Source organism: Rhinopithecus bieti, unplaced genomic scaffold, assembly GCF_001698545.2.
Source record: "Rhinopithecus bieti isolate Rb0 unplaced genomic scaffold, ASM169854v2 scaffold_13900, whole genome shotgun sequence".
Taxonomy (NCBI): Eukaryota; Metazoa; Chordata; class Mammalia; order Primates; family Cercopithecidae; genus Rhinopithecus; species Rhinopithecus bieti.
In genome coordinates, this window is record NW_016808376.1 from 4545675 (window position 1) to 4556045 (window position 10371).

Here is a 10371-nt window from a genome sequence, read left to right on the forward strand (position 1 = left end):
TCCAATGAGGCGTTATGAACAGAGTTTTATTCCTTGAGTTTATTATTGGGTAGTTAAATGAAGTTACATATTTTTTACCTTTTAAGATGCATTTCAAATTTGTGTTTCTTCAACTCCAGAGGGACTAATTGATAGTTGATGGTATTCTACACGTTTTCAGCAGTGGGCGTGAGGCTACCTTGCTTTTGTGCCACTAATTTAGAAACCAGCTTCACTATCAGCTAGCTGCAATGCTAGGTTTACACTTTTGTGAGCCTCTGTTTCCTTGTTATTAAAATGAGAATAACAATACCTAATTCGCAGGGCGGACATAAGAAATACCAAAGATGATGCGTGTACAGGGTTTAGCACAGAAACCCTCTGGTCCATCAGAAATGCTTAATTTTAGCAATTGTTTTGTTTTGTTTTGTTTCTGAGATGGAGTCTCTGTCACCCAGGCTGGAGTGCAGTGGTGCAATCTCGGCTCACTGCTGCCTCCGCCTCCCAGATTCGAGGGATTCTCGTGCCTCAGCCTCCCAAGTAGCTGTGATTAACAGGCATCACCATGTCCAGCCAACTTTTTGTATTTTTAGTAGAGACAGGTTTCGCTGTGTTGGCCGGGGTGGTCTCAAATTCCTGACCTCAGGTGATCCACCTGCCTCGGCCTTCCAAAGTGCTGGGATTACAGGTGTGAGCCACTGCGCCAGCCTGTAGTGATTGTTATGTAAGCACCACAAGCATCCATTGTGAAACAAATGCCGAGAGTCGTAAAATACCAAAGATAATGAAAATAAATAGAGAAAACCTTGAGATCAGGAGAAAATCCCCCTAAAAATCACTCCAGAAAACCATCCCCCTGTGAACCCTGCCATCCTCTGTAGCATTTCCCCTGGGGTCTTGTGTGCTGGTCAGCCTTCTAAAGGGGACCTGCTCACAGGCAATGTCCTGACCCCATTTCACAGTATTTCAGTGTATAACACCTGTCATTTATTGACTGTCTATTATATTCCAGCACTGGGCTAATTGCTCTAATGTGTTATCTTCTTTTTTTCTTTTATAATAACGCTGTGACGTTGTATTCTCGTTTCCGAGATAAAGAAATAGAGAGATGGCCGGTGGTGGCTCATGCCTATAGTCCCAGCACTTTGGGAGGCCAAGGCGGGTAGGCCGCTTGAGGTTAAGAGTTCGAGACCAACCTGGCCAACATGGTGAAACCCCTGTCTACTAAAAATACAAAAATTAGCCGGACATGGTGGTGTGTGCCTGTAATCCCAGCTACTGGGGAGGCTGAGGCCTGGAAATCACTGGAACCTGGGAGGCAGAGCTTGCAGTGAACAAAGATGGTGCCTCTGCACTCCAGCCTGGGCCACAGAGGGAGACTCCGTCTCAAAAAAAAAAGATAAATTAACTTAGCCAAGACTACACAGCTAGCTAATAGCAAAGCCAGGATTCCAGTCAAAACTATCTGATTCCAAAATGAATTCTCTTCACCATCACACTGGAAGGAGAAGAAAAGGGGAAGAAAGGAAAGGCTTAGGGGAGAAAGAAAGAATGTTCTGAAGAAGTGGACAGTTGTGATTGTGTATCGTCTTGATTTTGTTTAAGTCACTTTGGGCAGTAGTCAAAGTATGCGACGAGAAAGGTAATAATGGTTTTCTTACTTTATAAACATTAGACCTTTAAAGCTGAAAGACTTGAGATTTATCTTATAAAGAATAAAAATGACCTCAATAAAAAAGGGAAGGTTATGAGCCTAGTGCTTGTTGATAATCCATACTTGCTCTGTAGAAGGTAGGAAACAGGCCAGTTAACACCTGCTCTCTCCTTCACCAAACATTTTGGAAAAAACCAAGAAGGGAGAGGTCAGTTTTCCTGAGGAGGCTGGGAGAGGGGCACAGAGGGCCCAGCAGGAGGCGGTGCCCGTGCTGAGTGCCGCACCATGAGAAGGCTTCCCCCAGGCCAGCGGGAAGAGGAGTGGATTCCAGGCAGATGAGCATCTGGGCCTACAACATGGGAGCTGAAAACTGCACGTGCATTCATGGTGCCGTGAACATGTGGTATTCCAGAGCAGGAGAGGATGGAGGAGGCAGGAAGTGAGACTGGGAAGGAAGGCAGGAACTTGCAGGCAGGGCAGGGGCCTGGCCTGGCCTGCTTGGCTCCAAGTCCTGGCTTCACCACTCACTACCCGTGTGGATGAGCTCCTAAGCCCTTTGGGCTGCCCCTATAGAATCGGATCTTCAATAACCATAATACAGACCCCGCAGGACTTTTCAAGGGGTTATGTGAGATAATACGTGGGACAAAAAAGAAGCGTTGCACCAGACACGTCTGTGATACCTACAGGCTGCCATTAATTGATGACTCTACCAAGGAATTTGTACCTTTTCCTTTGGGCAGTGGGGTCCCTGACATCTCTTAGGCAGGGTGCTCAGGTTTGATTTTAGAAAACCCAATCTGGTGGGAGATGGGGTGTGGGAGTGTGGCTGGAAGGTGCGGCCTAGAGGCGGAAAGGGGGATGGCCCAGAGGAGGCTGACCGTGGCCTGCGCGGGGCAGCATGGCAGGGATGGGGCGGGGCGGGGAGGACTGTGAGTGACTCTCAGGGACGGAGAAGCCACGGGGTTTGGGCAGAGCAGTGGCAGGGTGAGGTGAGGAAGAGAAGGGTCTAGGATTATTCCCAAGTTTCCAGCTTAAGGGACTGGGGGGATGATTGTGCTAGGAGGAGGGGCAGACTTGGAGGAGTGAGTTCAGCCTGGGCCACACTGGACCAGAGGTGCTGGGAGCCGTCTCAATCGAGACCCATGGTGGGCGCTCTGCTGACTGAGTCAGGAGTCCAGGAAAGAGGTCAAGCTAGAGAGAAAGACTTCCGAGTCATCAGCCTGTGTCACATCACAAGACGTCACAGCATGTGAACCTGTCAGTGCTTTATCGTTTTTACCGTACAGTTTCTATTTTTTTTTTTTCTTTTGAGACAGAGTCTCACTCTGTCACCAGGCTGGAGTGCAGTGGTGTGATCTTGGCTCACTGCAACCTCTGCCTCCCAGGTTCAAGTGATTCTCCTGCCTCAGCCTCCCAAATAGCTGGGATTACAGGTGCACGCCACCACGCCCAGCTAATTTTTTGTGTTTTTAGTACAGACAGGGTTTCACCATGTTGGCCAGGCTGGTGTCAATCTCCTGACCTCGTGATCCACCCGCCTCAGCCTCCCAAAGTGCTGGGATTACAGGCGTGAGACACCATGCCCGGCCTACAGTACATTTTAAACCTCCCAAGAAGTCAAACCCTGGAAAATGATGAAAACTAATGCACTTGACCTAAGCATTGCTGAAACTCTCGCTTGCCTGCATTTATGATAGACTTGTCTCCTTTATGTAAAATTGCCAGGGCAAAGGAGAACACAGATTCAGGTGAGAGCTGGCGGAATGTGGACTCGTCCCTCCAGGGCCCCGCCTCACCAGCGGCGTCATTCTGGAAGCTTTGGTCTCTGCACATCCCTGACACCCTGAGAGCATCATCTCTTATTCCACACTTGCTCTTCCAATTTCATCAGGGCCACCAAGGGCGGGGGAGGCCTTGGCAATCACGGACACCTTCCTTAGCACCCAGACCACTCCAGACAGGAGAGGGCTCTTTGCAAAGCTCCCCCTTGGAAGGCAGCCGGCCTCTTAGCAGATGGTTCCTGCCCCTTTCACTGAGGATGGCCGTTCTCTCTGTGGTGTGTGCTCAGGTCCCAACAGGCTGCTGACTGATGGCCACAGTGTAGGAAATGGCCAGGACCAGGACCGGAACCCAGGCCCCATTACAGGGCAGCCCTGGCCAGAGCTCATTCCACCAGCTCAGTGGTTCTGAGCATTCAGCTCTAGGCTCATTGATAAGCAAACTGAAGTGATAAGAAAGAGACACTGAGAGCAAGAGATTAATTTATTTTAAGGATTTAAGCCTGTTTCATGCAGTTGTGGGGATCAGCAAATCAAACATTTGCAGGACAGGGCAGCAGGCTGGAGACCCAGGGAAGAGCTGATGTTGCAGCTCAAGTCTGAAGGCAGCCTGGAGACAGCAGTTCCTCTTCCTGTTTTCAATGAGGGCCGTCAACTGATTGAACAAGGTCCACGCATGGCATGGACTCTTAGTCGGTTTGACCCAAAGTCTACCAATTGAAATGTTCATGTCATCTCAAAAATACTTTCCCAGCAACATCAGGCTAGTATTTGGCCAAATATCTGGGTACTGTGGACTAGCCAAGTAGCCAAGTTCATGTTCCTGAATGTTCACCGAACCTCCGCTCCTGTCTTCTGGGCTCCAGCCACCTGAGCTCCGGTTGGCTGTAGGAATTAGGAGGTAGCCCAGGACTGGCAAGTGCTGTCTTGGATATATGCCAGGCACCACCAAGCCCATCTTGAGCAGGTGGCTGGAAAAGCGCAGACTCAGAGCCAGGAAGGTAGAAGAGACCACACACAAAACACAAAAGCATGAAAGGCAAGGGAGACTATGCTATGAGCTGTGAGCAGTGGATAGTGAGATAGGCTGTAAAAGGTGTGATTATGTAAATGCCATCTGCATTGTTCTTGTAGGTGTTAAAACCAGAAAACTGACCAGGTGTGGTGGCTCATGCCTGTAATCCCAGCACTTTGGGAGGCCAAGGCAGGCGTGGATCACTGGAGGTCAGGGGTTCGAGACCAGCCTGGCCAATATGGTGAAACCCTGTCTCTATTGAAAACACAAAAATGAGCCTGGCATGGTGGCGCATGCCTGTAATCCTAGCTACTCGGGAGGCTGAGGCAGGAGAATCACCTGAACCCAGAGGCAGAGGTTGCAGTGAGCCAAGATTGCACCACTGCCCTCCAGCCTGGGCGACAGAGCGAGACTCTATCTCAAAAAAAAACAAAAACACAAACAAAAACAAAAAACAAGAAAACAGAAAAGCAAGGGAGTCATTAATGAAGTATGTTCACCCATAGCGTTGCCTAAGTGTGTGTATACAGATTTATAAAGCAATCCTGCTGTATCAGAAGCATTGACCACTAGGATCCCTTCCAGTGTTTAGACTCCATGCCTCCGGTTTTGTTGGCAAAGCGTGCTGAAGTTAGTGACAGTGAGTATCAGTGCTGTCCTGATGTTACTATTGCAAGTTTCCCAGCTTATCATGAGCAGGGGTCACCGTTGTCACTGCAGCTTGTACTTGAGGAGGGCCACGGTGTGCTGTTGTGGCCTGAGGTGGCTGCACTGCTGCAGGAAGACAGTGTGACACAGAGCCTGGGGGCCACCTTCTGCCCAGCTGGACTCCCCACTGCTACACAGCCCAGGACTGTGGGAAATAAGCATGAAGCATTTCTGAAATAATTAGAAGCTCCTGTTTTCTTACATCTGGGCCCCTGTGAACCCACAGTTAGAGCATGGGACACAGAGTACAGGCAGCAGGCCGCAGTCCATGGTGTCTGAGACCACACTGCAGACAGACAGGTGGACCCCAAGGCCCAGAGTCTCCCCGACCCCAGCACCAGCCTGTTTGCTTTGGAGCGTAGCTCTGCCCTGCAGCAGTGCTCAGCCTGAGGAATTCCAGACTCCCCACCGCTTTGGCCTTCTCGTTTCTGAGAAAGAGCTGGCCACTGCAAGCGTGGACTGGCATCCTTGTCTCAGGATGCAGCTTTTCAATAGGGTCCAGGAGGAATCACTCCCTTGGCCTCTCCAGGAGAAAAAGCTTAATCAGGATGTCTCCCGTTCTCTCCTCCTCCTTGTCTTGTTACTCTTGTCTCAGATGTAGTTGCCCGTTCAAATACACTGTTTCTGTTTCAGGAGTATGTGTCTGGGAAGGAAGGCAGTTGACAGTTGTTGGAAATGGAAACCTGGTTCGCTTAAGATATTTCCTGCATGTCCTCTTGGCTGTGTGTTTGCAGCCCTGCTGGGAAAAGGTGGTGGGGGAGAGTTGTTTTGAGCTGGGAACATCAGCCTGGATTCTAAACTTAGGCCAGCCTGGCACCGATTTTATATCAACTCTGTCCACCCTGTTTGCAGTCCTGACGGGAAAGAAAGTCTGGCTGGGATGCTCTCTTGTCTGAATATGCCTGAGCTATGTTCCTTTCATCTCCTGAAGTAGTTGGAAGTGACGGTTGCCGTGTCTGGGCTGTTTTGTGTCCAGGGCAGTCAGTGTCTGGGGGGTGAGAGGTTTCCTCCCTTTACCAGTTACCTTCCAGCCCGTAAAATTGGTCCCTGACGCTGATCCCTTTAACTTCTGCAAGATTCATGAAATTATTTCTTAGGTGTCAGATACTACTAACCCAGAATTGAATAGTTTGATGCTTAGAGGGAAGGGAAGAGGGAAGGATCAAAGTCCAGGAAAGACTGGGAGCAGAGCACAGCGGCCCTGGGGGAAAGGCCAAGTGGCTGCCTGTAGGGAGAGGAGGAGGCTGTGATCCAGAAGGGCGTGCGGGAGGGAAGGAAGAGCTGGGAGACTGCCAGGTAATTCTCAGCCTGGAGATTGTGAGCCGAGAGAGAGGGGGAGGCTGTAAGACCCAAGAAAGAGACAGCAGAGGGAGGAAAGAGTGGGATGGAGGGTACTGTCAGGAGAGAACGCCAGGAGCAAACCTAAGTTCTTCCCTGCTCATGGCAGGCTCAGGAATCAGCTAGAGTTAAATCAAAGCTTACCCGGGGCTGCCAGGGCTCAGGTGAATGCAGGGTGGATGCCGTCCTTGAAGTTCTGAGAATTTCTAGGAGATGCAGGGGTGGAGGATGCTCCAGGCAGGGTTGAGTGGAGCTGGGAATCCTGTCACCCAGTGTGGAGCAGGTGTGGGGCATGGCCTCGCAGGTGTTGCCGAGCAGAATATGGCAGGGCTCAGCTCTGCTGAGATGAAGCTGAGAGCCCACGGGTGTGAGTGGTGCCCTGGGATCTGAGCCCCTGGGGAAGGCAGAGAGGAGGGACCTCGGATCCGAGGAAGCTGGGAAGCCAGGCTAGGAAGGGGTCTGGTGATGAGACCAGTTGGGGAGCAAGTGTGAGACTTTGGAGGTGGTGCGTGGTGGCTCCAAAGCTTGTGTGGAGGCACAGCGGGTGAGGGGGAGGGAGAAGGATGGAAAACATTGTCACTGTGGATTCTGATGTTGCAGGAATTGGGGTCAAAGAAAGAAAAAGGGAGAGCCAGGGAGTGGTCAGCCAGGAGGGTGCTGGCAGGTCTGGGGAGGGTGCAGAGTGTAGAAGCTGGGATAGGACTTTGTGGTGCAGGATAAGAATGGGTGGGTTTAGGGGATGGCCAGGTGATGACATCAGCAGCCTGGAAGGGCAGTGGCCAGCCACCCTGTCCCCGACTAGGCCTTGGCTCTCCTGAGGCTAAGGTGAGAGTCCCCTTTATGGGACCCAGTGTCAGGGCCCAGAAGAAGCACTTCAGAGAAGCGCCTTTGCCTCTGTTTCAGGATCGCTGGTGACACAGCCCTCAACAAAAACATCCACGAGTCCGTCAGCGCCCAGATCCGGAAGAACTTCGCCAAGAGCAAATGGAGAGTAAGTGTGGAGTGTACGAAATTCCCCGTGGATTAACCCGCTCATGACACTGGCCCTCCAGTCTGAGCATTTCTGAAATCCCCAGAACCTCACCTGAGTAATTTTGCTAATTTTAAACACAAGTAGTAAAGACTTGGACTGTTACAGTGTAAGAGGGATGGAGTGTGCAATTAAACACTTCCCTGTGTGATCAAAAACAGCCATAGTGCCAGCTCTTCCTCATCTGCTGTTTCTTAAGCAACATCATCCTTGTCTTCCCGTCACCCTTGTCTGTCTTCATCTTGCTAGAACTTTGAATAGTTGACTTTGATTAAAGCGATATGGAGGGGGAGAAAACAGGAAATCTGAGTTCAACTCATCAATGTTTGCTGGTAAAGGTTTGACAGATTTAAACCATAGAGGTTTTGTGATCATCTGTTGATTACCTAGCTTCCTAATCTCTTGATCACCTAACCTCCCCTCCGTGTTCCAATCAGCATGGGCAATTCAGAGCTAGCTATTTTGCCATTAGGGCCAATGGTGAAAGATGGGATGGAAACAAAACTAATTTTGCTGACCTGCTTTATTCATAGGAAATGCTATTATTAGCTTGGTGCAAAAGTAATGGCGGTTTCTTCCATTAAAATTGCCATGACTTTTACTCCAACGTAAATCAGACAAAAATATCAATACTAGGAAAATAAAAACCATTTTCAAATCTCACATGTTTAAGGTATTATAATATGCCTTTTATTCTAAAGGTCACATCTCTTAAATTACAGAGGGAATTGGTTTACATTTGTTCTATGTATTTATGATGTCAGAAGAAAACTATGTTAAGTCTCTAAAATATTTAGTTGGGGAAAGGGTTTCATAAATCAGTGTACTTTTGGAAGAAGGGACGACACAAGCTCGCTTTCTTGAGTAGCATGAGCATGATGTAAGGAGTTTGAAATGCTTAGGCTAACGTGATAAACAAGAGAACACAGTTGGAGGCTTCTCTGATGAGCTGAAATACTTGTCTGCCTTTTTCCTTTCTGAAATTTCAGCAAGCGTTTAACGCCACGGCTGTCGTGAGACATATGAGAAAACTACACCTCGGCAGCAGCCTGGACAGTTCCAATGCAAGTGTTTCGAGCAGCCTCAGTTTGGCCAGCCAAAAAGACTGTGCGTATGTAGCAAAACCAGAATCCCTCAGCTGACACTGAAGACGAGCCTGGGGTGGAGAGGAGGCAGCCGGCATCTGCCGAGCACCTCCTGTTTGCCAGGCGCTTTCTATACTTAATCCCATGTCGTGCGATCCTAGGACGTTTTTTTAACATGGAATCATTGGGCCGGGTGCGGTGGCTCACGCCTGTAATCCCAACACTTTGGGAGGCCGAGGCAGGAGGCCCATTTGAGTTCAGGAGTTTAAGACCAGCCTGACCAACATGGTGAAACCCCATCTCTACTCAAATACAAAAATTAGCCAGGACATGGTGGCGGGCGCCTGTAATCTCAGTTACTCGGGAGGCTGAGGCAGGAGAATCGCTTGAACCCAGGAAGCGGAGGTTGCAGTGAGCCGAGATCGCACCATGGCACTCCAGCCTGGGCGACAGAGTGAGACTCCCTCTCAAAAAATAAATAAACAGATCATTGAACACTTGTGGAACCCTAGGTATTGCATTTCCGTTTACAGTTGAGGAATCCAGGGCTCAAGTCCTTGCAGCCTTGTCTGTCTGGGTAAAGGCCTGGACTCCCTCCCGTCTCCGTCCTTCCCTCTGATTTACCTCTCATCGTGCAGTCCCTCCTATCCCTGACTTCCATCATGTATGGAATATTTCGGATGCAGACAATGATAATTTGAGCTCATTTGCTTGAAGGGCATCGACTTTGCAATAAAAGTAATAGTATTTCATTGTTCTTCATTTTCGCATGCACTATTCCATCATCGAAGGCACACTTACACTCTCCTTCTTTCTCTCCCCACCTCCTCCGCTCTCTCTGGAAATAACCTCCTGTTTGGCCCTTCCCGTGGGTCCTCTCCACGCCAGAGCAGTGGCCCTGATCTCCCTAACCATGGAGCAGCCCTGCGGCCTGGTCTCACCCTGGGCGTGATCACGCTCCTTCCCATTTGGCTCAGAAAAGGATTCCCTTCCTCTCTAAGGAATCTTCCCGTCTCATTTGGGACCATCCAGCCCTTACATTTTCCCAAGAAATCTCTGTGAGTGTCCCCTGACATACCGTAGATCCACGCTCCCCTTTCACTCTGAATCTTTTCCACCCTCTGGTCAAAGGGAACCCCACGATGGATCCCTTCTCTGCAGATTCATACAGTGGCATTGGCAGCGAAGCCCATCGGGTGCCTTCCTTGTATGGCTGTCCCCATGTCTGAGCACACAGACTCCCTGGGGGCCTGCTCCAAGAAGCTCAGTGGCAGCTGAGGCCCCTCATGTCGAGGCTTTTGATGCCTGCACGTCCTCTGGGGGAGGGCTTCAGGGCAGCCTCTGAGGAGCTCCACTAGGCCAGGGACTGCTGAGCTCGCACAGAAATAGGTGAACATCCCTATTCTTGCTCTTCTTTCTTTTTTTTTTACTTTTCTTTCTTTTGTTTTCCCTTCTTTCTTTCCCTCCTTCCCTCTCTCTTCTCTTCTCTCTTTTTCCTTCCTTCCTTCCTTCTTTTCTTTCTTCCCCTTCCTTCTCTCCCTCCCTCCCTCCCCTCTTCCTTCCTTCCTTCCCTTCCTTCCCTCCCTCCCTTCCCTTTCCTCTTTCTTTTCTTTCTTTCTTTCTTTCTTTCTTTCTTTCTTTCTTTCTTTCTTTCTTTCTTTCTTTCTTTCTTTCTCTTTCTCTCTTTCTTTCTTTCTCTCTTTCTCTCTCTCTCTTTCTCTCTTTCTTTCTTTCTCTTCCTCTCTTTCTTTCTCTTTCTGTCTTTCCCTCCCTCCCTCCCT

At 49.6% G+C, this 10371-nt stretch overlaps 1 protein-coding gene across 4 annotated transcripts in view; it reads left to right on the forward strand.

Annotated features, from left to right (window-relative positions):
* CAMK1D (calcium/calmodulin dependent protein kinase ID) overlaps positions 1-10371 on the forward strand; it is a 497275-nt gene that overhangs the window by 478762 nt on the left and 8142 nt on the right. For 3 of the 4 annotated variants that reach the window (XM_017886697.1, XM_017886698.1, XM_017886696.1), the window contains 2 exons: positions 7379-7466; positions 8495-8612. In XM_017886697.1, coding sequence (XP_017742186.1) covers positions 7379-7466; positions 8495-8612 — 206 coding nt within the window. Of the gene's footprint in view, positions 1-7378; positions 7467-8494; positions 8617-10371 lie in introns of all 4 variants that reach the window. The other variant, XM_017886700.1, reaches the window with a different exon arrangement.